A 27,928-nucleotide genomic window follows, 5' to 3' on the forward strand; every position below is an offset into this window, starting at 1 on the left:
TCTTTATTTAAATATCAGAATCAGAAAATAAGCATTATATGGTAAAAAACGCGGAATAGTTGTGATAGGCTATATGAGACGCTGAGCGACCATCTCTGGCTCAGCACCAGCCAAAGTCTTCTGGAAGCTAGATTCAAATCTATTTGGCTCAAAAATCTGAGGGGGCACATGCCTCCCAGACTAAAATGCATGTTTGAGCTGTTTTAACTGAAAGCAACTTGCACTGACATCTCTTAAAATATGTCAACGCCATTGTAAGGATGGATTTCTCCTAAGACTGAATTCAAGAATTCAAACTTGCAATGAAACAATAAAACTCACTAATCTGCAGAAGAGATCTAAGGGACAGAGAGCACAACACAACTGGCCCAATCTCATCTCCTGAGATCTTTTGTTCCACTTGGGTATTTAAAGGGAATTGGCAAACCACTCAAGGAAGTATCTGCAAACAGAAGTTCCCACACTGTTGCTGTGTGTCTCTATTGCCAGGCATGCTGACTATTTTGATATTGCATTTTGAATGATGTCTCTATTATATGCTGATCAGTTGTGTACTATGTATTATTTTTTATTATTTTTATTTGATGTTTAATCCTGCCTGGCAAAAATAAATGTTAACCTTGATTTATTCTGCATTATTCTGAAATCATTATTTCCAGTAGATTAAGTGCAGTCTGGTGTTTCCGCAAATCTCTGTCCAGGATAGATCAAACCGAAGGCACTAATGAATGGAGCATGGGGCACCTCATTAAGGAGACCTTCTGATTTCTGACTATCACTGACTTAGCATGTTGCAAGCTCGCAACTATTTAAAAAGATTACACCTTTGTCATGAGTCAGCAGTGAGCGGCCGCTTAGGGTAAAATAGTTGCACTGCAACCTCTGACTATTTTAGAACTGGCTGGATTATGTCCGTGAGCGCACATTCACGACGTGACGTCTCAAAGAGACACCGTGTCCTTAATGAACGAATATTTGAAATTATGAGATGCCCAGAATAATCCTTGGTCTAAATGAAATCACAACTAATCTGAAGATCAGCTGTTAAGATAGAACATTTTCAAAAACAAAGAGTCACTTAAATTTGGAGTCAGATTAAATTATTCATGGAGTCAGAATTAAAATTAGAAATCAACTGTTTAATAAATTAAAGTGATTTTTCCAGAAGCGCCCGAAAAGACATACACTCTGAATTCCTTCGACCACGACACTGGATACAGTTTTTGGGCCAGTGGGTGGAGTTTACACCATTGTCTCTAAATGCATAACAGTAATGTTTTTTTTTTCTAAGGCATGTTTATAAAAGCAACTTAAATGTCCTAATTGAACTAAGGTCTAATCCTGGCTTAATCTAAGCCCTGTCTTTGAAACCAGGCCATAGATTTGTGAAGTTTGGATCAGCAGTCTTATATGTTTGATTTCATACTAACTGTCTATTCAAACTCACGTGTAACAGTTTATAATAGCCATTTCACCCTGTAGCCCAAGACTGGTTGCCCACTGAAGCTAAGCAGGGCTGAGCCTGGTAAGTGCTTGGTTGGGAGACTTCCTGAGAAAACTAGCTTGCTGGAAGAGGTGTGAGTGAGGCCAGCAGGGGGTGCTCACCCTGCGGTCTGTGTGGGTCTGGGGTGATGCGGTCTGTGTGGGTCTGTGATGGGGACACTATACTGTCAAAAAGCACCGTCCTTCGGATCAGACGTTAAAACTAAGTTCCTGACTCTCTGTGGTCATCGCACTCAGATACTAGCGTAACCTCTGTTCTCTCTAGAGAGGGCACGAGTATTGCGTAAGTTGCTTAAGCTACGGAAAAACTCCTTTTCTCGAGATATTGAAGCCAAAAAATTATCCTTAATTTTGTATTTATTGTCAACGCGTTGCAGCAGCTAGCAGACCTAGAGCGGGCTAACTAGCGCGCTCAGTGGTTGCTCCGCGGCAACTGCATCAGCCTACCACTGAGCCCTGCGTGATGTCACGCCAATGTCATAGCGTCATAGCCCGCCAGAATGGGCGTGGCTTTGGCGTATAAAAGACGGGCTCCTTACCTGGTTTTCATCGACTGAAGCGAGACCAGCTCAAGGCGCAAGCACGGCAGGTTACGCAATACTCGTTCCCTCTCTAGAGAGAACAGAGGTTACGCTAGTAACCGAGTACGTTCTCTTAAGAGAGGTTCTCTCATATTGCGTAAGTTGCTTACGCTACAGGAACCCCTTGTCAACGCCGTGCGCGCCAAGCATCCACCACCTATAGTCCCAGGGCACACCCGGGGAACACAGATTAGTGGGAATAAGACGGCCAACCTGAGTGGGCCAGTACATGTATATAAGCACACAGTATCATGTGGCAGGGAATACAGAGCGGCACAGCCGGTCCATACTGAAAAGGGAAAATCTACCCTTAAGCGGCAGCTCAACCAGGGGAGCTAGGATAAATGTGAGAGTAGCCTGAGTGGGCCAGTACATGTATATAAGCACACAGTATCATGTGGCAGGGAATACAGAGCGGCACAGGGGAGCTTTTTTTTTTTTCTTTTTTTTTTTTTTCTGATTTAAACTGTGTTGTGAAGCACTTTGTGGCCCTTGTCTGTGAAAGGTGCTATATAAATAAAGATTACTTACTTACTTACTTACTAGCCTGCGCGCGAACGAATTCTGAGCAGAACATACTCGTAATTTAGACTGACAAAAGTCTAGCCTGCAGGAGGCCATGCCTCTAGTGGAATTAGCCCTGACTACCAAGGGGCACTGCAGGTCCTTAGACGCATATGCTGCCGCGATAGCGTCCACGATCCACCTGGACAGACTCTGTTTCGAGGTGGCGAGGCCCTTGGCGCGCCCACAAAATGAAACGAAGAGCTGCTCCGAGCGCATGAAGGCGGCGGAGCGCGTGACATAAACCCTTAACGCCCTAACGGGGCAAAGGAGGTTAACACTGATTTCGCTACCGGATCCCGGCAGGGCCGATAATGTAAAAACCTGCGCTCTGAAGGGAGTGCCAAGCACTTTGGGGAAATAACCATGTCTCGGCTTGAGGATGACTTTAGAGTCATTAGGTCCAAACTCGAGACACGCGGCGTTGACAGATAACGCCTGTAAGTCACCCACACGCTTGACTGATGACAGGGCTGTCAGAAAAGTGGTTTTGAGCGAAAAGTATTTCAGATCCACGGTCTGTAAAGTTTCAAAGCGATGTGCTTTCATGGCCTCCAGGCCCGTAGAAAGATCCCAAATAGGAACTGATGGGGGTCGCGCGGGATTCATCCTCCTAGCTCCTCTAAGGAAGCGGATGACAAACTCGTTCCTCCCAATTGACTGGCCGCGCGTTGACTCTGCGAACGCCGCAAAGGCCGCAACATATACTTTGAGCGTGGAGGGGGTCCTGCCCTTATCCAGTAGCTCTTGAAGGAAACAAAGCACCCCGGAGACCCCACAGGTTTGTGGGTCTAGGTTTTTGATGGCGCACCAGCTAGTAAACACAGACCATTTAGAGCCTTCTCATAGAAGGAGCTCTAGACTGCGTGATCGTGTTCACAACCCCTTCTGACAGGACAACGGGTATCCGTTGATTACCCATGCATGCAGAGACCAGCGCTCTGGATGAGGATGCCAAATCGAGCCGCCGGCTTGAGAGAGGAATCGGCCATGGGGCTAAGTCCGTCAACCGCCTTAGCTCCGGGAACCAAGTTTGGTTCGCCCATCGCGGGGCTATGAGGAGCACAGAGTGGCCAGTCTCCCTGATTCTCCTGATTACCTGTGGTAACAGCGAGATCGGGGGAAAAGCGTACAGTGGGCAGTTGGGCCATGCTTGGGCCATGCTTGGGCCAGCGCGTCCTCGTTCTTCGAAAAGAACATTGGGCATTGAGCGTTGTCTTCTGACGCAAATAGGTCGACTTCCGCTTTGCCGAAGAGGCGCCACAGCAGCTGGACTGTTTGAGAATGCAGGGACCATTCTCCCGGAGGAACATTGTTCCTGGACAGTCTGTCCGGACCGTCGTTCAGGCGACCAGGCACATGCGCGGCTCTCAGCAAGAGCAGGGAGTGCTGAGCCCAAACGAGGAGGCGTTCCGCCAGAGCATTGAGATTTCTGGGTCTGATGCCGCCTTGGCGGTTCACGTAGGCCACCACTGACATGTTGTCCGTGCGAACCAGACAGTTTATGTGAAGGCCCTTTTCCTGGTCTGACCACTGGCCAACCACCTAGGTTGGAGGCGTCTGTCGAGATAACCTTCCGGTACGAGATGGCTCCCATTGTCACTCCCGACTGGTACCATTCGGCCGCTATACAGGGCTCCAGAGCCGAAACGCAGTTCTGAGTCACTCTGATACGCAGACCGCCGGAAGCCCAAGCTGGGTGTGGTACTCGTGCATTCAGCCAGCGTTGTAGCGGGCGCATACGTAGCAAGCCCAGCTGCAGTACTGCTGAAGCTGAGGCCATGCAGCCTAACATTCTCTGAAAAGTTTTCAGGGGAACAAGGCTGCCCGTCCGGAATGAAGCGGCCAGGAGTCGAACACGGCACGCGCGCTGTGTCGACAGGCGGGCCGTCATAGACATGGAGTCCAGTTCTATCCCCAGAAAAAAGGTTGTCTGACTGGGCAGTAATGAGCTCTTGGTCCAATTGACCGTGAGACCCAATTCGTCCAGATGGCTGAGAAGCAACGTTTTGTGAGATATTATTTCTATCCCTGACTGTACTAGAATCAACCAATCTTCCAAATAGTTCAATATTCGCATGCCCTGACTTCTGAGGGGAGCGAGAGCCGCGTCCATGCACTTCGTAAATGAAAAACGGGTGCTAGGGACAGGCCAAACGGGAGGACGGTGCATTGATATACCTGACCGTCGAAGGCGAATCTCAAGAATGGCCTGTGACAGGGTATTATCTGAATCTAAAAGTATGCGTCTTTCAGATCGAGAGAGATAAACCAGTCCCTCGGGCGAATTTGCGCGGGGATTTGTCTGGTCGTGAGCATTTTGAACGGTCGCTTCATGAGAGCTTTGTTCAAATGTCTCAGATCTAAGATAGGTCTGAGAGCCCCATCCTTCTTTGGGATGAGGAAAAACCGGCTGTAGAAGCCTGACTCGCTCTGGGAAGGCGGTAATGGTTCTATGGCCCCTTTGCATAGCAGCTTTGCTATTTCTGCGCGAAGTAGATGTGCTACTTCTTGATTCACTTGTGTCTCGGTCCATGCTAGCAAGCGCGGCGGACGGCGAGCGAATTGCAGCGAATAGCCCTGCTTTACTGTGTTCAGCACCCATTCTGACACTCCTGAAATAGCTTCTCAGGTTTTTGCGTGCATAGCTAGGGGTAGAATGGTATCGGCGCGGTGAGCGCGCTCTCGATGCTTGAACACAGCGGCGCGCTGAAAGCGGTGGCTGGCCGGTTTACATGTAACGTCCCGGTAACTTTGAGCGGGGAACATTTCATGGGGAAAAACCCGGGACGCGCGAGTAGCGCGGGGCGTGTTGTGTTTATCAGTAAGCGTGGGTGCTCGCGGGCAGACACAGGACTTACAACATAGCCGGTGCGTGTCGGCTTTATAGGTTTTGTCCCCTGGGATAAAGGTGTGGCAGAGCGGGCATTGAGTAGGTGTGGGCACTGTTTTGTGGGCACATTTCCTACATCTAACACTCGAGCGGTATATGCCAGCTCTACGAGAGTGGGCTCTGCATGAGTGAATGACACAGGGGGAACCGTGCTTGTGTGTAGGGGTGAACACTGGGAAGCGGGCACATTTTCTACACTCAAGACACCATCGGCATGAGCTGGATAACCAGAAATTGTACTCTTAATGAGAGTACCTTCTTCTCCTCCTTGAAGCTGCTAGAGAGAGAGGCCTGCGGTGGAGCTCGAGCGACGAGGCAGAAATAGCTTCATGGCCTTCTGCACTTCAGAAAACCGGTCGACGATCCCACCAACAGCTGGGCCAAAGAGGCCGGACGGGGAGAGCGGGGCGTTAAGAAACACAGTGAAGGCGCGGCCGACGAGAGCTGATGTGGCCCGGGCAAGCTTTAGACGGGAGGGCAGCCTTTGCACGCCATCCCGCAGAGGGCGGACAAAGGTGCGCTGCTACCGCCTCTTCCACTGGGGGGATCGACTTGTATCCCTTCTCACTGGCGCCGTCCACTTGGGAGAGTGTCGAGGAGACGGGGGAGTGAAGTCTCGCGGAGAATGGTGCCTTCCACGATTTCGTGAGCTCATTGTGGAGCTCCGGCGAAGGGTGCTGACCTGGAGGCGGGCGCATGGCGGTGGCCCGGCAGAAAACACCCATCGAGCCTGTTGGGCGCGGGCTCCTCAGGCGGGGACCACTCGAGGCCGAGTTGGCTTACGGCCTTGGTGAGGAGGCGAATAAGCTCAGCGTCCACGCTTACCCGAGTCCCACTTGACTCCTGGAGCGAAGGGGCGGGGTCTGGGCGGGGACTAACCCTCGCTTCTTGAAGCCCGGAGGGAACAGCTGTCACCGATGGCGTCTCCGTCCGCTTCATCTCCCGACGCGGCAACAGTGAGGGCGGCAGCCGGCATCTGTGCGTCCGTCAGGGAGCGCGGAGAAGGAGATAGCGAGGCTCGAGGGGAGGTTCCGGCGAGCGCTCGCAGACCATGGCAGGCTCTGGTAGCCTCTGGGAGCGACGCTTCTTACTGTGCGGTCCAGCGGAGGCAGGAGGAGGTGCAGTTTCGTCGTCGAACATGGCAAGTTGAGCCCGCAGGGTCGACATTGTCATGTCGTCGCAGTGGACGCAGCCGCCCGAAGACAGGGCGAGGGCTGCGTGATCTCGGCCCAGGCAGAGAGCCCAGATCACATGGCGGTCTCCGTCGCTGAGTGGGGCTCTGCAAGAGCCACAGGAAGTGCGAGGCATTTTAACAAAAACGCTTTGTGCTCTTAGAGAGAAAGTGTGTGACGCAGCGGCGAACACACACAGCAGAAAAAGGATATGACGCCGGATAGCGTAGCAGGCACGGATGGCTGAAGGCGGCGAGAATCGACCAGCTTCCTCAGGCGCTGTCCTAGGCTTGCTCTGTCACTTGTTTCGACAGCGGCGGCTTCTCTCAGAGATCCAGTGATGCGGAGAGCTTCGCTGAAGAGATGAAAATCAGGTAAGCAGCTCCCGAGCCCGTCTTTTATACGCTAAAGCCACGCCCATTCTGGCGGGCTATGACGAGTGGGGGCGCGAAGTCACGCAGGGCTCAGTGGTAGGCTGCTGCAGTTGCCGTGGAGCAACCAATGAGCGCGCTAGTTAGCCCGCTCTAGGTCTGCTAGCTGCTGCAACGCGTTGACAATAAATACAAAATTAAGGATACTTTTTTTTGCTTCAATATCTTGAGAAAAGGAGTTTTTCCGTAGCGTAAGCAACTTACGCAATACGAGAGAACCTCTCGTAAGAGAACCCAGTAGGAATGTTAAAAAAAAGTAGGGGTTTAACCCCGGCATCCTGGCAAAATTTGCCCATTGGCCTCTGTTCATCCTCATGGCCTCCTAATCATCCCCATATATACTGACTGTCCTCATTACTCTGTCTCCTCTCCACCAATAAGTTGCTGTGTGTTGGGCATTCTGGCGCAATATGGCTGCCGTCGCATCATCCAGGTGCACATTGGTGGTAGTTAAGGAGATTTCCCCCTTCCATGTAAAGCGCTTTGAGTGCTGAGAAAAGCACTATATAAATATAGTGAATTATTATTATAGTATAATACATTTAATGACAGAAGGACATCTGACATTTTATACAAAGGACTTTGTACAAAGCATAGTGAATATCAAAAATGATTAGTGACCTACAAATAATAACAAATCTGTCCTGCAGTGTATACATTCGTAGTACATTTGCATCAGTGAAAAACATTCCTTTCCTTGTAAAGAATATGTCAACGGTCCACAGTTGAAGTACACATCAGCATTGGAAAACCTTTTCTCAGTGAAACATGTTGCATTGCACACATACTTTTTATGCAAAATATAGCTCATCCCATATCTCTCCTCAGCACACGTACAACATACTCTGACTTCACAAAATACATTTTACAAATTATTATGAACATTAATAAAGAAAAATAATACAAAAAAAATGACATTCAACAGTAAAATTTTAATCTTCAGTGGCAAGCCATTGAATGTGGAGTTTTTCTTTTCTTTTTTTCACCCAAACTAAGATGGCCGACAGCCAATCAGAAATGCCAAGGAATGCTCTGGAACATATCAATCCATTCCTTCTATCCTAGGTGACTCTTGCAGTTAAAAAACAAAATGTTGTAGCATCAAATAACATCTAAGGAATCATTTCATTGTTAAATGTTCCAAGTATTGATTTTAGATTGGGAGGAAATTCTGATTAATCATCTGTCCACTAAATTGGATATCATGTATTAATACCTCTGACAAGGACCTGCTGGACACCCCCCGCACCAGGTTGCAGACTTTTGGGGATACAGCTTTCTCTGCCAATGCTCCCACACTAAATAAAAAAAAAAATCTACCCCTCCACGTCCGCTCTGCCCCATCCCTGCCCATGATCAAAATGCACCTCAAAACATTTCTTTTCACTAAGTCCTTTAACCCCTAACCCCCCTATTTGTTAAGCGACCTTGGGTACCATGAAAGGCGCTATATAAGTCCAAGTTATTATTATTATTAATAGCTTTTCAGCTACAATTCAGACTATTACTTTGACTGTTCTTGAAAATACTTCATCTGCAGTAACTTTTTTGGCTGTAAATAAATATATTTTTTATTAGAATGTAATTTGCAGTTACATCAAAAAAGTAATGTGATTACGCAATGTACGTTACTTGTAATGCATTACTCGTTACATCAGAAAGGTAATCTGATTGCATAATGCATGCTCCTTGTAATGCTTTACTCATTACATCAAAAAAGTAATCTAATTTCGTAATGCATGTTACCTAAAATACGTTACTTTACTCGTTACATCAAAACGTAATCAGACATCATGCATATTACTTGAGGTTATGCATGTTATCCAAGGTTTTCCCAGAGAGGAGAGCAATGGTAGAAATGTGTCCATTTTTAACATAATCGGAATTATCAGCTAATAAGGGTAAATTAACATACTCTGGTAGACTGGAAAGAGCATGAGTTTTTTCTACATAGATTTAGTTTGATTCCAACCGAGTTGTACCTTCACCAGTTGTAGAGATCTTTAATGGAATCATGTCTTCATGTTCTGATATCAAAGACACGTGAAGTTCAACTTGCAAGAAGTTCTTCGTCTGCTGGTCACACAGGAACAAACTCAATTGTGTTTGTAATAGTTGAAGCTTTATTATATTTTTTACATGCTTTTATATAATTTTAATCATTGTTTTGTTAAATACTGTTTATTTTTTGTTAGTTTTTTTACCAAAATATGTGTAAAAAACTAATCTTTTCAAATCTTATTTTCATGCCCTAAAATCCTGACTGGGGTAGTCATAATTCATGCATGAAAAGGGTTAATGTCTAAATAAATATATAAGAGTGCACATGAAGCTAGAAATTTTGAGAAAGGACACAATTACCAATTTTGTAATAGGCCTATATTATTTTATTTTTTTTACTACAGAGACCAGCACTGGTCAGGAGTGCACACACACAAGTATTTTAACGTGTTTCACCTGTCCCTCTGTTCAAACTGTAATCAATCTACCCTTAATCCTAAAAGGTTATGAAGAAAATATAGGAATATAAAGATTTCTGTACATAGAAAGTGGATTGTACCATGTGTAAGCATGAGCTATACATCCCATTTTAAACATAAGCAACATGTTTTTATAACTTACAAGGAATCTGTAAGTTCCTCAATGGTGTATATAAGCTCAATCCTTATAGTGTAGCACCCCAGAGAAACACATACAGCTGGCAGAGAGGGGGTGAAAGGAAAGAGATGGGGAGAGAGGACAGAGAGGGGAACAGAGAAATCTGGAATGAAGACCTCGCCTGTAACCTTCCTCTTCTATGCCTGTTTCTCTCGTATGTCTGACACATAAAAATAATAAACAAGAGATCTCTTGGTGAAATAACTGGTGTTGCTTCCATGATTAAAAGTTAAATTTTCAAATCTACACCACTTGGTGAAAATGTATAGGATGATGCACTAGTGTCCACTGTCCCTGAACTCTCTGTGCTCCCTTTTTATCTGTACCATATCCTCTTAAAGGGATAGTTCACCCAAAAATGAAAATTACCCCATGATTTACTCACCCTCAAGCCATCCTATTGTTTACATGACATTCTTCTTTCAGACAAATACAATCGGAGTTATATAAAAAAATGTCCTTGCTAATCCAAGCTTTATAATGGGAGTGAATGGCTGGAGAAAATTTGAAGCCCAAAAAAGTGCATCAATCCATGATAAAAAAAAAATACTCCACACGGCTCCAGGAGATTAATAAAGGCCTTCTGAAGCACAGCCATGGGTTTTTGTAAAAAAAATACCCATATTTATAACTTTACAATCTAAAATAACTAGCTTCCACCAGACGACAGTACGCATCGATTTACGGCGAAAGAGTAACCCTTGACCTAGACGCACAACACAATGACAAAATGTGGAAGCGCAGAGGATAGAGCAAAACAAAACACCAGTCACGAATTAGAAGTCTAAAACGACAAAGCTTACGCTACTCCTACATCCTACATCATACATCGACAAGTGTTACTCTTTTGGCGTAAGTCAACTGGTGTAGGCTGTCTCCAGGAAGCTAGTTATTTTAGTTGATAAAGTTATAAATATGGATATTTTTCTCACACGAACGCATCGCTTCACTTCTGTGTGGAGCACTTTTATCATGGATGGATGCACTTTGATGGACTTCAAAAAACATATGGCCATTCACTTCCATTATAAAGCTTGGAGGAGCCATGACATTTTTTTAATATAACTCCGATTGAATTCGTCTGAAAGAAGAATGTCATATACACCTAGGATGACTTGAGGGTGAGTAAATCATGGGCTAATTTTCATTTTTGGGTGAACTATCCATTTAAAGTCCTTTAATCAGCTTCACATTCCTTTTTGCCTTCTTTTTAAAACAACTCACAGAGATCCATTTCTGGTTATGTTTGTCTCTTGTTGCAACCCAAATAAAGAGCATTTTACAAGTGGATTACTTCCATCTCGTCTCACCACACAACATGTCACACCGTTGTACATCTGCACCATGTCCTCTTAAACACTTTACATAGCACTGCCATCTAGTGGTACATCTAACAGACAGCAATAATCTATTGAATGTTATACAACATGGGTTCTATCTCTGGCAGAGGTCCCTGGCTCTGCCTTGGTTCCCTGCTCCAACATGGTGCTATCTAGCTCATTCTGGATGCCCTCCAGCCCTTGGACTCTTGTTCTCTAAAACATGTACCTGGTTCTGGCCCTGGACTTTTATGCTGAAGTGTCTATCTGTTTCCTGTGCCATGTTTGCAGTCCCTTTTAGTTTTGTTAATTAGTCCCTGATTGCTACCAGCTGTGTCTTAGTCAGTCCATTACTCTTTGTGTATATTTTTGGGGGAAAGGGTAACAATCTGATACTACAACAAAATTACTGTCAATTTATATACATTTTTTACATACAACATATTAAGTGTTAACAGATATTAAGCAGACAGTCAATTAATACTTATACTCTCAAGAGATATATTTGAAATGTAGGTGAAACGTTACTTATAGGTTCTGTTTACACCTGGTCACTTCATGCGTTTTTACTGATCAGATAGCTATCTGATTTATCAAAACTATTCCATTTACATCTGGTCACATAAATGTGTTTTGGCAAAACGGATAGCCGATCTTCAATTCCCGCGCTATATGCAGATTTAATGGAGTTTACGTCACCGAAAGCAACAGATATGAGCTGCATTTTATTGATCATCAGCTAATTTCAAAATCACAGATGGCAATAGGAGACAGCGGCAACATCACTGGTAAGATCATTTCGTTTCTTTCCTTTTAATAAAGATGATTGTGTGTTAAGCGTCTGCGACTTTCACTTTAATTTGCCATAGCTCGTTGGCTTGATGAATAGATCTGTCTGTCTGTCTGTCTGTCTGTCTGTCTTTCTTTCTTAGCCCATTGGTTGTTGGTAGGGATGTCCCGATCAGGTTTTTTCGCCCTTGAGTCCGAGTCCGAGTCATTTGATTTTGAGTATCTACCGATACCGAGTCCCGATCCGATACTTCTATAATACATAAAAAAAGAATAAAGAAGAGTGAAAAAACAGATCCAGGATGTTCCTTATTTTTTATTTAATTCACCTTATTTTAACATTCAACAACTCTTACAAACAGAGCACTTCTGTGAGGTAGCTTGAATAATCATTTATGTAATAAATAACAAATTCTTCACCTTTGCAGGGCTTGAATTTTCGGTGCGTGAATGCGGGGATTGCGCATAATTTAAACCATTCCCGCAAGGTTAGCTTTTATAGTGCGAGAAATTCCCGCACAAATATATTTGCTTCATCTCAGAACAAATGATTAAAAAAAAAATTCACAGATGCGAGAAAAAAGATGTCAAACTGTCTTTTATTTTCGAATTTAATTCGAGTTTAATTCCTCAATCAGCGCTGGACCGGCTTTCTCTGTCTTCCGTCTGTCTGCGTTGCGCTGATCTTATTCACACTATCGAGTGTAGGTGCAGCATTCTAACATTGAGTCATAATGAGCTGTTTGTGAAGAAATTATCCGCTTCCTAATTATGTCATTTTAATCAAGAAACTGAAACATTAAAAAACAATTAGCTCTTTATGGTGTGCGAGTGATAGAGCGCGGCAGCAACGAACCAACTGATCAGCTTGCAGCGTAACAACATTGAATGCCGAACAGCTGATCATAGCTGTACAGGGTGCCTTATTATTTTTCATCTCCATAAATATATCTAGTAGTAAAGCTAATGCAAGGGCTAGAAATCAATTAATCTTTTGCTGAAACTTCCTTGTCATCATGGAGAGCGCAGTTCATGGTTGCATAGCAACGACAGACGCCACGGGAGAGCAAGCGCTTGTGGAAAGGAGACAGCGGTGCGCCCGCGCTTTCCACTTGTTTTACACTTGTTTTTCACTTGGTTTTACACATCATACATCTTTGCAACAAAGTGATGTCATGCCGCATGCGTTGCTGTTTCTGTGTGGCGTCAAAAGGGTCTAACTCTGTGCCACCGCATAACTATAGATGTGTTAAAAAATAATGAGAATATATATACATATATATCCGAGTCCTGATCGGGAGGTAACGTCCGATTCCGATCGAGTCTGAAACCACGTGATCGGGCCCGATTTCCGATCATGTGATCGGATCTGGACATCCCTAGTTGTTGGTGGTAAGAATTGAGAAATTAGGAGATGGCGGACAGTCTGGTTGAAGAGCGACCAGACCCTGAGAGGACAAAAGGACCTCTCTGGAAATTACCATTTGAACTAGCCCTCGTGCACTATCAAGACGAAAAGTCTCACCTCCGAGTCATCCTAATCTACATCTCTTTCCCCCTTCTCTCACCCCCTCTCTCTCATGGTCAGATCATCTGAATTCACCCAAGAAAATGTATAGTTTGATGTGAATGATTGACATCGAGTATTGTACGTATTTAGTATCATTTGAAATGTCTCATTGCGACTGGTACAAATGTCTCATTTCCAAATAAGTAAAACACAAGGTAATAAGGTTTTTAAGAGTTTAAAGATAACTGACATACAAAGGAAGGTGATCTCCTAGCAAATGGTCACACACCCCCAAAAGGTGCAACCTCTGAATGCAAATTTCTTTTGTTAGTACATGTTTCCAAGTGAAAAAGGTCCTGCCTATATAATGAAATGCAGCAGAGGATTCGGGGCCTTTTCTGTACCTCAGATTGGCCCGTGAGGTGATTGGCTCATGTATTTCTTAATGTTGGGTTGCATCTTTTCTCTTTATTCCAGAGCATTTTATGTTTTGTATCGATTATCTTTGAATTGATTATGAAATTGACATGATACATTTCCCTGACATAATAAATTGTTACATTTGATTATTCTAACTGACTTTGACATTATTTTCATTAAAGAGTTAAAAGAAATAGTAAAACATTCACTCACAATTAATGATCCACAGATATCATTAAAACCTTTTCATTTATGGAGTCAGATGAAATAACGAGAGAATACATATTCAAGTGTATTGCATTTAATAAAAAAAGACTTTGCCTTTGAGAAAAGACAGTAACGCATTAAGACCTTCCGTGCTGGTCAGATGCCGGCTTTGGGCCGATCGAGCGCAAGCTTACAGTAATGCACCAATATCTGGTCTGCCAACTGCCAAAGAATAATAATAATTTGATTTAACTAAGAGAAATTGAAGGGAAATTGAAATTTGTTTTACTTTATCATATGTTTCAGTTATGCTATTTTGTTGTAAGATGCAATCCTATTGACAATTTAATGAGTTTCACAGTGAGCTCCAGTGAGTTCTTTCTATTGCTCTGGATGTGCATCTAATTAATATCTGCCCCGCAATCCACCGGCCCAAGGGCAAGCTCATACTACAGGACTGTAAGGGCACATTTACACAACAATGATGTACTAAAAACTGAAAAGGTTTCCATTGCTTTTTTTGCATACAGACTATAACGTTGTCAAAATGATCCCTGTTCACAAGGATCTGTAAAAATGACTAAAAACGTTATGCATGTTATGAGTGCCAGGCCAGTAGTTGGTGATGCCATTTTGTAGAGAAACAACATGCACCATTAGACTGAACACGTAATATGCATGCACATGACCGTCATCGTTTTCACAAATTTGCGTTTTTGTTCGGGTCCCAGCATGACAAGACACTGAGGCTTACCCTCTCCCCCGCCAGCGAGACATCTACCATTTTCCTCCAAGTCTTATAGTCTTACAGTCATATGAAAAAGAAAGTTCACCCTTTTGAATTCTATGGTTCCCTTTCGAAAGGGAACTCTCACTGCGTTTATTGACGCTAAGAAAAAAGAAAAGAAAAGGTGGCTAGAACGATAGAGAGAAGCACCAGTTGAATGGGCTGCTTTTGTGAGTAGGTGGTGGCTTCCCTTGTTGTCATATGTAAGATAAAGCGAGGTGTACCACTGCTCATTCTAGTTGTTAAACTATGTTTATAGCTTAGGCTTCCTCTCATGGTGAGAGCATTTGAGGCCACTGCTCATTCATATGAAATATGTTATCAGCGGAGAGTTAAGTGGCAGAACGTCATTCTAGAAAGAAGAATGGGAATGTTTATGCTACCGCTTGCTTGTTTTTACACACACGTGTGTTTATTAGCCACTTCAGGGTAGAGTAGCATGTCTCTCTCTCTATCTCTCTTATGCTGGAGCTTCAGATAGATCTTATGTCCGGCCCACAGGACTGTCTGACATATTTTGGTCCTGAGTACATCGCCCCCTTGAGCTCTGTTTGGGTTTTCAGTGGGCTGAGAGATTCTGCAGCCCCTCGTTTGAAAATAACATGTATATATTTTCTCATGGCTGTGGCTCCTCTGAGCCTTCAGGTAGATCTATGCTGAAAGGCTGTCCCTCACCAGGATCGCCTCTGTAGCTGGCCTAGGCTATGCTAGGGATAGTGGAGGCGTTGTTTTGTTTTTTTGCAACAAAAACAAAACATGCATAACAGCAGGTGACAGACATGGTGTGTGTGTGAGTGTGTGCATGTGCAAGTAACAAGTAACAAAACACGCGTGTGCATGTGTGCAAGTGTGTCTGGGTGTGTGAGTGGAAGTAACTTTACAGATGTACAACAGACGTAATAAAAATTAATAAACATGAAAAACATATTTATGACAGTAATATTGATGAAGATAATATTAGTAAAAATAATAACTTGACGATGAGGAAGACATGAAAATATAGTCTTATATAATAATTCAATAATACTAATAGTAGTAGCAATAATAACAGCAATTAGACTTTTCATCAGGAATGAGGGGAGGCCGGATGACAAGGAAGAGGAACATTGATAATTATAATAATAATAGTAACAATAACACAAACAATAGTAAGGCTATTACTAATATGGTATTAAAAGGCTGCCTCTGCCTAGTGGAGGTGTTCTGCTCAAAGCATTTCTGCCTCTGCCCTTGACTTTGTGAATGTAGGTTTTTAGCATTCCCTATATGACAGCCTCCTCCCATGGGAGTCGTTAGGCCAAGGCTAACGACTACTCTTCTCTCCATTCTGGGGCGAGAAGAGTAATGCAGCTTGGTGCAGAGGCATGATTTATAAAGACCCTGGGTTAGGCCTCAATAAGGCCTCCTCTGTACAATGGGTCTTTCTTGAGCAGGGTTAGGCCGTCTTTCGCCTGTAAGTACGCTCCCGTGAAGCCAGAGCATTGCCATGAGCTGACGCCCATGCATACAGATGGTAGGCCCCTGAATCTGGGGCCTCTGTTGAGGCAGAGTGGTGTATGTTGTACTCCCCTTGCTTAAAGGGTGCTGTGTTTTTTGCTGAGTACACTGCCATGGGCAATGTGATTAGGTACCAGGATGCTGTAGGCGCTGTGTAAACAGCTTATCTGCCAACGAAAGCTGCGCCGGTAGATAGTAGGCCTCAGCAGGCCTCCTTGACTGGGCAGCCCCCAAGAGGGCGCGGTAGGCCAGCTTACCTCAGGTGGTTGGCCTTAGTATTTCGGGCAGTAGACTCACTGATGGGTAGTAGGCCTTAAACAGGCCTCCCCGGAAGGGAGTCCTTACGTTGTGGGACATACATTTTAGCAGAATAGATTAGCTATCAGCTAGTAGGCCAAACCAGGCCTCACTGATGGCGAGTCCCCGGCAGTATGAATTTGGCTGACAGCACTGACTTGCTTCAGGCCTAGGAGGCCTCTCAATCTTCTAAGTGAATCTTGAGTGACGGGGTATACAAACAGTGGTGTTGATGGTCAGGCGTTGACCTTAGCAAGGCCTCCCTGACCGTGAGCCCCATCAGACAACTGGCTTCAGTGGGCCACTCTGGAAGCTAGCCCAGATTAGCCGAATAGGATTGACCACTGTCAGGCGGTTGGCCTTATCAGGCCACCATGTAGCTCGGTCCCCATCCTTACGGCCATTGCAGTCAGTTTCTTACCTAAAAAAAACTTTCAGACAACCAGCTTTAACAGGCCGCTCCGAGACTGAGCCCCAAGACTGGGACTGACTCTCAGAATCAGGATTCATAGCAATAACCAGTTTTTAGCTAGCTATTAGGTAGTAGGCCTCATCAGGCCTCTCTGAAGGCGAAGTCCCAAAGATGGGCAACTGCACAGCTAGCTTTACTGGCTGCCAGGTAGTAGGCCTCACTAGGCCTCCCTAAAGGCGAGTTCCCAAATACGGGTACAAGGTAGCCAGCCCTCTGGTTATCAGGTAGTAGGCCTCACCAGGCCTCCTTGTAAGTGGTATCCCAGCGACGCTGGGTCCCGGCAGCTAGTGGCTGCTTGCTATCAGTTCGGCTGGCCTTAGCAGGCAGCTTCAGAAGGCAAGCCTGAGCCCTAGAATGACTAATGGTCGTTTTCTGCTACTGGTTCCCTCCCGGAACCTCTTTTATCTAGCCTACAGCCTGGTTTGCCAACCAGGCAGGCCATGTGCTCCCCTCAATGAGTGAGTTTGATCAGACGGTCGTAGGCCTCTCGTGAGTTAGATCAGTCCTTAGGCCTTTTCAGGCCTCCTCAGTGCTTTGAAACACAAGTGCTGGGTAGATCTGTGGATCGTGCAGAGAAACTCCCCTCGCTGGCAAGGGTTGTAAGCACTATGCTGAGTCATGCTCTCCTGGATACCCAGTCCCTGAGATCCGGGCCGAGTGGTTCACTGTCAGCTTCGCAGTCCTTCGGGTTGGATGCCTTATCTAAAGGCAAGTGTCCAGAGGCTCCGTCTTCGGACAGACAGGAATTTGGCCAGACTTAAATGTCCAATGTAAGTGACTCCAGGTCAGGCCTTCCTGGTGGCATTTCGGGTGAGTACGTTCCCCTGAATAGTGATTGGCTGGGGCTCCTTCGGGTTCCTTAGCCACATTCCCTAGAAGGGACCCCTTCTAAATTTGAAGCTGTTGTCCAATGCCCTTGAGCAGGCCCAGGTAGGCCTTTCATTAAACAATTTTTATGGAGGTTTTCCTGTGGAACGTATAGCTAGGAATGCTGTCACTGACAGCCCAGTGTGACCTGAGGGTGAGTGGTTCAAGCATTTCATTTGAATTTGCTGGTTTTGACAGTTGTCACTGCCATGGGTATACACTCCCCTTAGCAAGGTGACGTTGGTATATCCTTCCCCTTAGCGTCAATCGACGCAGTGTGAGTTCCCTTTCGAAAGGGAAAGCCTAGGTTACAACTGTAACCTCTGTTCCCTGAGAACAGGGAACGAGACACTGCGTCTTTTCGCCATGCCTCGGAGCCTGCCTACCAAACAGTCCCTTCAGGGGGATTATAATGTTGGCAAGGCGCCCTTAAATACTTCCAGGTCACACGTTAATGATTCATGTGAACAGAGGTTACAGTCGTAACCCTAGACGTTTTACGTATCAAGACATTTAGGGAAATACAGCCTCAGATGAACTAACTACTCTTTGATAAATTCAATCTGGTATGCGTCCATGAAATTGAGCGCCAAAGTAAAAAGTAACACAGTGCTACTCTTTGAACGGGATGGGATGAGGGATGGGTGTTCTATGAAATCCTCGTGAAGTTGAATTAACCTCACCACAGGTCACTGTCAATGTTCAAAACCCCACCGACCATGATATAATGTTAGATGGCAAGACAGTTATCGATACCGTGCACCCAGTACAGGTATACCTTGCCGCTGCTCTTGTGGCACCCAGATCTAAGCCTGAAAGAATAAGTCAAGTAACAAGTGAAACTACCAAGACTTCTGATTCAGCATGGGATTTGCCATTGGACTTAAGCCATCTCAGTGACTCTAGAAAACAAATTGTATGACAGATGTTGAGAGAGGAAGTAGCTTTGTTCTCGAAATCTGATGATGGCACTGGCTGCATGGATGGACTGCAGTTGACCATCTCGCTAAAAGACACTAGCCCCATCACGCGTACCTCGACCCCTGTACAAAGAGATGAAGGATGACCTACACAAACTCAATGCCCAAGGTTGGGTTCAAAAGTTGAACCCAACGCATAATAAACAAACTACAGCTGGTCCAAAACACAGCTGCTAGAATTCTTACCAGAACCAGGAAGTAAGACCATATTAGCCCGGTTCTGTCAACACTGCATTGGCTCCCTATTAAACATCATACAATATAAAAAAAAATGCTGATTACTTACAAAGCACTACATGGTTTAGCTCCCTTGAGTGAGTTCTTAATGCATAGTCCTTCACGTCTATTGCAAACTCAAAATTCCGGCCAGTTGATAATACCTAGAATATCAAAAATCAACTGCTGGCGGTAGATCCTTTTCCAACGTTAGTCTTCCTAACATTTTCCGGGAAGCAGACACACTCTGTCAGTTTAAATCTAGACTAAAAACACATCTCTTTGACCTGGCTTACACATAACACATTATCAACTTCTAAAATGTAATGTTAGGCTGCATAGATTAGGTCAGCCGGAACCGGGAACACTTCCCATAAATCCTGATGTACTCGTTGCATCATAAGAAGAATGGCGTCTACGCTAAAATTAGTCTCTCAGTTTATCCAGAGGTTTACCGCAGTCAGCCTAATCCAGGCTGTATGCAGATCTGATGAAGGACCTGCGCCTGGACATGACGACAACGCAGTCCTGAATTGTCAACTAGTCTCTCCCCTGTGAAGGCCTCCTTCCCTTCACCTCTGTACAGATAAAACGTTGTCAAAATGATTCCAGTTCACATGGATACGCCGAAGCAAAAAAAAAAATCTGTATTATGAATTTTTACGGCCAGACAAGTAATTTGGTGAGGTCAGTTTGTAAAGAAAGACTACACACCTGCACACAACGCGCATTCCTATAGATTGAACACGTAATATACATGTGCACTCCGTCAGCGGTTTTACAGATTCATGTTTTTTAAGCTTATGCGGAGATGATAACATTTAAAAAAAAAATTTACCGCTTGCACCTTGGAACCTATTTCAAAGTTTGCGTTCTTGAGCCGCCAGGCACTGTTGTTGTGCAAATGAGCAGGCCAGAGCGCATTAAGGGTTTTCTGTTAGAACGGTGTCGTGTAAGACTCCAAAGTTAATAACTAATGATCTTTGCAATGGAAGTGAATCAATCAAAACTAACTTTAGCTGGACAATAACTTTATTCTAGAGCTACTGTAAATCCAAAACAATCTCAGTTACTTTAAGTTACTATTATCACTTTAAAGCCGCTTTGAAACAATCCATATTGTTAAAAGCGCTATATAAGTGAAGGTGACTTGACTTGACCTGTCTATTTTAGGCTTTTATATTCCTCTGTATCTTTGTCTGTTTGTATTGTTTATGTTAATGTGTAGTTGTTATGCTGATACCCGGTTTCTCCTTTCTTATTAAAAACTCTTGATTTACTTTTGAATTGTGCATGTTCATCTACCCGTTACACCTGGAGGGATGTCTAGAATTGCTACACAGTTCTCATATGCTTTCTTAGAAGTTTGTGTTATGAAGTGACACTGGTGGATTAATTTGACGCTTGTGGGGTGACAAATCTAGAATAATGTCAGATATGTAAAAATATAAAAATTCATGCCGGAACTGGGTTAAGCAAATTTAAAAATGTAAAGTATATGTGAACAGCAACAGTGTTGCTGGCCATTCAACATCTGTGAATTCAGCATTGGTTTTCAGCCTCCAGGGAGAGCATTAACAATATTTTATACTCAAATGTGATGTGCAACACCACAGTACTCAGCACAATTTTTATATTTGCTCACCACCTTTAAACTTTTTGAAACCTTAGTGATTATAATCCAACCATAAATCCCCGCTGAGAGTTTAGAAGGTCACAGTTTGAAAAATATGTCATGAATGTGGTGTAATGCTCTATTTAATAACTGACTGACATATGCTTTGTGAGTTTAGATATGGAAATTGACATTTGTATCGCTGAATATAGTGGTTTAAGCAAATTGAAATGTGTTTTAAGAAAATTAACTCGAGAATATGAGCCTGATTCTCAAATGACTAGCCACTGCTCATCTGCTTCATCCAACAGGCAATTTTAAACAATGTCTCTCAGTAGCATTTACATGCTTGTGGGCTTTACTAATTGTTTCTTTTTCAAAGTTTCTTGCTCAAAACAGTTCAGCTTGGAAGGAGATTACTTATTGGGTGGCCTTTTCACTTTACATGAAATTGACCGTGAGACACCCCTGTTCTCCCCAGAGACCACTGAATGTTTCAGGTAAGCAAGGATTTTTTTTTATCAGTCAGGTTGTCAATAAGCAATATTGTAAATCACAGCAGCATTTGCTCATAGTCAAATTTATGAAGTGAAAATTCAATTGCATGCTATTAACTTCCTCATTGATGTTTTCAAGGCACAGTCCCTCAAAATCTGGCTATCAGATGTTGCAAGTAATGAGGTTTGCTGTTGAAGAGATTAATAACTCCACCACTCTTCTGCCCAATGTTTCTTTGGGCTATGAAATTTTTGACCATTGTTCTAATACAAAGAATATCCCTTCAGTTTTAAGTTTTATTTCAAAGAATGGGTCAATAAAACCTAAAGAAAAACTGAACTACTATCAGCCTAAAGTGATTGCTTTAACAGGGCCACTGGGAAGCACACAAACTATAACTATTGCACCACTATTCACAATGGACCTTATACCTATGGTAAGTTAAGCTTCTTTTTATCCAGTTTATATAACAAAATACTTACTTACTGCCCTTTGTTCAGGACTACACATTTATTATATTCAGTAAAATGCTAATGAATTGTTTATAATTTGGTGTTTCTTCTTTTTCAAAGGTGAATTATGGAGCTTCTAGCTATGCATTAAGCAACAAACTTAAGTATCCTGCTTTTGTTAGAACAATACCTAGCAACAAAAACCTTATAGAAATGATTATTCACATCATTCAATGGTTTGGATGGAACTGGGTTGCCTTTCTTGGTAGCCAAGATGATTACAGTTCAGACGGACTAAAGCTGTTTAACAAGTATATAAGCAATGCTGGCATTTGCTTGGCCTATCAAGAGAGTCTAAGCCTAAATGCAAACTACAGTCTAACACTTCAAAAGATGAATATGCTCGATATCAATGTCATTGTTGTTTTTGCTATGCCACAATATGCAAGCAAAATTATCAAAGCAGCCATAGCAAACAACATCCAAGACAAAGTATGGATTGCAAGTCAAGCTTGGGCTATGAATCATAAGCTTCCCAGAGAGCCAGGAATTGGGAAAATTGGCACAATCATTGGTATTACGGAGAGATTGTTGACATTGCCTGGATTTAATGAATTTGTCTATAAAGACAGGAGATCAACTGATGTCACCCATAATGAAGAGAGTGACATCCAGAGTAAGACATGTAATCAAGTTTGTGATTACTGCACATTGTTGACCGCAGAGGAGATTATAAATGAAAAACCCACATCCTCTTTTGCCATCTATGCTGCCATATACACCATAGCTCATGCATTACATAAGGTTCTGCAGTGCGACATGAATGGATGCCACAAAAACACAGTGGTAAAGCCATACATGGTAAGAGAATTCATTTGAATTTATGACAAGTTGATCAATATATTAATTACATTATTGAAGTAACAATGTTTTATTTTTATGAAATTGCATATATTATTTACAATATTTACAATAATTTAATAACTAAATAAAACAATATTTATATTAATTTATTAAAGTTATAGTAATATTATATTTTGTCTTTTTTTGTTAAATAATGGGGGTAAAATCACCACAACTCACAACAGCTTGTGGGAGAAATTAAGAAGTTGGATTTTCCACTCAGTGGTCGTCAGGTGAAATATGATGATAATTATGATCCACCCATCAATTATGCCGTTGTGCTCTGGCACACTGATGTAAATCCTCCACAGTTTGAGATGGTGGGCACATATGATACATATCCAGAACTGACTTTTACCATCAACAACTCTCTCCTGCCCTGGAATAACAACGGTTCTGTAAGTCTTAATTTGACGAGCCTTTATCTAAACATTTAGCTTTATAGATTCCAGTTTTTCCTCAGTCAATTTAGCAAATTTCTCCAAATGAAGGTCAACACTTTTTCATGTTTGAAATCAAGATCTGAGAAATTTGTGTGTGTTTAAAGGAATTATGTAATTAGTATTTTGTAATTTTTTAATGGAAAAAACAGTGTTTAGATGGTCAAGTTAATTGTTTGTAAAAAATAAATTAAGAAAAACTGTAACTTTAATTACACATTTTCTTATTCTTTACAGGTTCCTTTCTCAAACTGCTCTGCTGAGTGCAAGGAGGGATTTTCAAGGCAACCTGAAGGTTTTCATAGTTGCTGTTTTACATGTAAAAAATGCCAGCGTAACAGCTATGTGGATTATTCTCGTAAGTACAAATTAAGTTTCCACAAATTAAATGTTTATAAACATTACATTCAGTTCGAATGTGGTCAATGACACCTTGGTACTTAAGTTTCTTCTGTCCATTCTATCACCACAATTATGGTGCTTTTTTAAGTGTGATTTGAAGGCAAACTATTTTCCACATCCATTTAATTTCTAGTTTTGTTATAAAACTTGGTCCCTAGAAAATAGGTCCTTAATGTAATCTGCCATCACTACATGGTACAAACTGGTTGCATCTGCAGCCACTGAGCTTGGCGCTCAACATTTAAATAGTTTGGTTTTATGTTTGTGAACAAGTCTTATTGCAGCAAGCAATCAGAAACCCTCCACATCCCCCAGCTCAGCTGAAATAATATATATATATATATGTATGTATGTATAGGCACAGAGCAGAGTATGTCAGTGAAGTGGAGTAATTATTGAAGGTTCAAAAAGAGGAGGGGAAATTGGTGCTACTCCATTTACTTACTCTGGTACAGTGAGAACATTTACTATATTGGCAGCAAACTACATAGCACTAAACCTCATGGCCATACCATATCTTATTCACACCTTTTCATTACACACTGGATAGATATTACAAACATTATGGATTTTTTTCACAGAACTGTAGCGTGTATTACTGCAAAATCTTCAGCAACCAGGTTGATTTGAAACGTGTCTTATTGTCACACTGGGGTTGCAAACAAACAGAAATAAAAGAGCTGGATCTGGAAGCAGTTATTCCTTTTCAATCAATATAAACTCAAACATTTCACTTAAGGTTGTCTTGAAACCGACAACACCAAATACAATGACGAGATCAGACCAAGACTAACGGAAAGTGAGGACTATACATAGAGAAACACTAGGGACAAAACAAGATGAATAACTAGACACAGTTGAGACACATGATGGTAAATCAAACACCATGGCAACAGATGTCAGAGACAAAGGAAACTGAACTGGGAACAGTGCAAAACTAACAGGCTAACAACTCAAACAAAACTCAAACCCAGAAACAGACATATGCTAACACTTGCATAATTTGCTACTGAATAAACTGATTGTTAAAAGTAATTTTTTTGAAAGTTGTGAAACTGTTCTGTTCCAAATGTTCTCATTACATATTAGCCTACAATGATGTTGTGAAACAAATATTTGGAAAGAAAACATGTATCCACCTAATTCTTACGCCCCATGACGCTTTGTTCAAATTATTGGTGTAACTTCCGTTAAGCTGTAAACAATCAGGGAAAAGCTCGGTCTATGAACGTAATAATATGTTTAAAAAGATTGTCACAATGAGATGACATTATTCTACTCACCCTTCAACCATCGAACATTAAAAGGATATTTAAAAGTGTAAAAGCATCAACAAGGTTGAGGTACTTTCAACAAGAGACTATGGATAACCCCAAAACGTGATTCTTTCCACAGCAATAACGGACAGGTTAAATATCACTGTAGTAATATATCTGTAACATACGTTGCCTTAATCAGAAATTGTATTTACCTGTGAAAACAAACCTGGAAAGTTACGTGGATTTGAAGAGAAAATTATTAATGGAATATATCGTAAATTAAATCAGGAGAACAGACCACAAATGTGCAGTATATGTTGTCCTTTTTACATACTATTACAACAGAATTCAAAGGGAAAAAAGAAAATGATCATGAGGAAAAGAATGCAGCGACTGAAAAGACTTGACATAGATGTTCTTGTTATAAAATGTCACAGTAAAATACCAAGTGCTATGTTATTCTCATGATGTCTGAAAATAAAACATGAAGGGAAATTGACAGCTCATTCAGTCAAACTGACGGATCAGCTTTATTTGTACGGCAACATTATGATTTGAAATGATTAGTTTCAGTCATTTTGAATGGAAATTCCCCCAAACAGGAAGTGCCACCCATAATATAAAATGCAGTAAGATCGTCAGAAATAAGGTGAATAACTGTTTTGAAAGAATGACTAGCAGTGTGAACAGTTTGGATTTTTTTACTTTTTTTTTTTTTTTACCATGTGAAAATAGTACTAAAGCGAATAAAAAACTGTACATATATTATTTTAAAGGATAATTAATCTTGTTAAAAGTATGCTTAAGTATAGGCCCTACTGTATTTCTTTTCACAGGCTTATGGGTTTTTGGCAAAATGCTATTTTAAACATTTATATTATTTTACTGTTTTTCAGGGGACCCCTATACCTGTTTTTCATGTGCAGAGAATGAATGGTATGATGAAAGCAGCACAACTTGTAAAACACGTTCTGTTGTCTATCTTCAGTTCACAGAAATCCCCTCAATCGCTGTCATGTTTTTTGCCATATGCATAATTATTTTACTCATTGCCATATTTTGCCTTTTCTCCTACAATTACAACACACCAGTGGTGAGGTCTGCTGGTGGTAGCATGTGTTTCCTGATGTTGATGTCTTTGATTTTGTCTAGCATAAGTGCATTCTTTTTCTTTGGAAAACCCACATTTGCACTTTGCCTCCTGAGAAATGCCATATTTGCATTTTTCTTCACTGTCTGTATTTCCTGTTTGACTGTCCGATCCTTTCAAATTATTTGTGTTTTTAAAATGGCTGCTCAGTTCCCTAAGGTGCATAGCCTTTGGGTAAAGTACAATGGACAGTGGCTCTTCATTGCATTTGCTTCTATCATTCATTTAATTTCTTGTGTGATATGGATGACTGTCTCTCCTGTCAAAACCATTGCTGACTCATTGACTTATAAGGACCAAATTATGCTCATCTGTGAAAGGGGGAACTCTATACCATTAACCATAGTTGTGTTTATAAGTTGGTTTCTTGGTTTCCTGTGTCTCCTGTTTTCCTACATGGGAAGAGATCTGCCGAAAAATTACAATGAGGCCAAATCAATAACCTTCAGTCTCATTTTGTACTATCTGACCTGGATTGTGTACTTCACAGCATACCTCTCTGTCAAAAGCAAATATATCATCCTATTGAATGCAATGGCCCAGATATCCAGTATAAATGGAATTCTCTTTAGCTATTTTATACCAAAATCTTATATCATAATATTCCAACCACAAAAGAACACTCCCGCATACTTTCAAACATCTATTCAGAATTACACCCAAACCATTAGTAAGACTTAGGCTTAGACTTTAGTCTTTTGTACCCACTTTATTTTTAACATAAGAGCAGGTGCTGCCATTAATAGCTTTAATGTGCAAGGCATCTGGTCTCATCCGCTTCCAGTTATTTTAGCTGTAAAAATGCTTGATATTGCAAACTTGTATTTGTTATCATATTATTTGAATCTTTTATCGTAAACACACTGGTTTGTAGCGCAAATAGTTCTAGTTATTTACCTATAGAAGCGATTATCCTGATTAAGTCTTGCACATTCACAGAAAATAGCTTACTTTTGAGTTGCAAAATAAGGTGGATCGGATGTGAACTCTTAAACTCTGTGTTAGTGGCCTTTGCTATTATTTGACCACATTCTTAAAGAAACACGTAGGAAATTTATGAGAATGGAGATCTATTTTGAGGTCCAGTCTGAATTAAGATACTATGTTAATTTTGAGAATAAAATGAGTCATTTAAATATTTAGCATTAAATAGTTAAGAGAAATGTAATGTAAACACAAATGCTTGTTTTTAACTTGTAATAAAGAGCACCTTCAAAACTTCCCTAACTTGGTGTACAGGTAATACATAGATTTATGAGGTTTGGATGGTTGACATCATACTGACTGCCTTCTCACACGTGTAACAGTATGCAATGGTATAATACATTGAAGTATGCTAGTAACAAGACTTTTCATTACAATTTGTTTTATTAGAATTACATTTTTTGAACCTGTGAAAAAAATACATTTTAGAATGTCCTGGTGTGTCCCAGTTTTGCTTTAATGACAGAATGAAATCTGACCTTAGCATACAAAGGACTTAGCATATATCACACATTTTGCAAACATTTGATTAGTGACCTACAAATATTAACAAATAAATGTTTCATATTTGTTTTCTACATAATTTAATAAAACTTATGGAGTAAACTGAGTACAGTTTGAAAAGAGGGACAGTTGAATCATGTTAAACAACTTGTGTGTGCTCTCCCTGAACCATAACTTTTTTTCTCCACACATGCATGGTAGTCATCAACTGGGTCAAATCTAAAGGACGTATGGAGCTATAATCCAAAGATATTGAATAAAGTCTATTTAGGGGTAAGAATTTCCCTTTACCCCCTCTCTTTAACATTGAGTAGCTTCTTGTCCTTTATGTACAGAGAGCTCAACACGCAGCAACTGAAGAAAACAAATGCAAATAGAAAAAATACCAGCAGATTTAGAAAACATCTTCATGAGTGCTGCAAATACTACTGTCGCGTAGTAGCACAGCAAGCTATGCAATTCTCGTTCTCGTGAGCAGGGAAGCAAGGTTACACTAGTAACTGAAACGTTCCCTTTCAATATGGTTTACTCGCATTGTGTCAGTTTCTGGTGCTTATG

General features: G+C 42.0%; 1 protein-coding gene across 1 annotated transcript; it reads left to right on the plus strand.

Annotated features, from left to right (window-relative positions):
• Positions 1-6,458: 6,458 nt before the first annotated feature.
• LOC309512865 (taste receptor type 1 member 1-like) lies at positions 6,459-26,563 on the plus strand (the record flags this gene model as incomplete). Its single annotated transcript, XM_082188585.1, has 8 exons — positions 6,459-6,682; positions 7,028-7,087; positions 21,114-21,278; positions 21,415-21,712; positions 21,849-22,589; positions 22,817-23,029; positions 23,309-23,429; positions 25,629-26,563. The coding sequence occupies 8 exons, from the start codon at positions 6,459-6,461 to the stop codon at positions 26,561-26,563; spliced, it is 2,757 nt and encodes a 918-aa protein (XP_082044711.1).
• Between the last annotated feature and the right edge of the window lie 1,365 nt (positions 26,564-27,928).

Source organism: Leuciscus leuciscus (assembly GCF_965113295.1).
Source record: "Leuciscus leuciscus genome assembly, chromosome: 13".
Classification (NCBI taxonomy): Eukaryota; Metazoa; Chordata; class Actinopteri; order Cypriniformes; family Leuciscidae; genus Leuciscus; species Leuciscus leuciscus.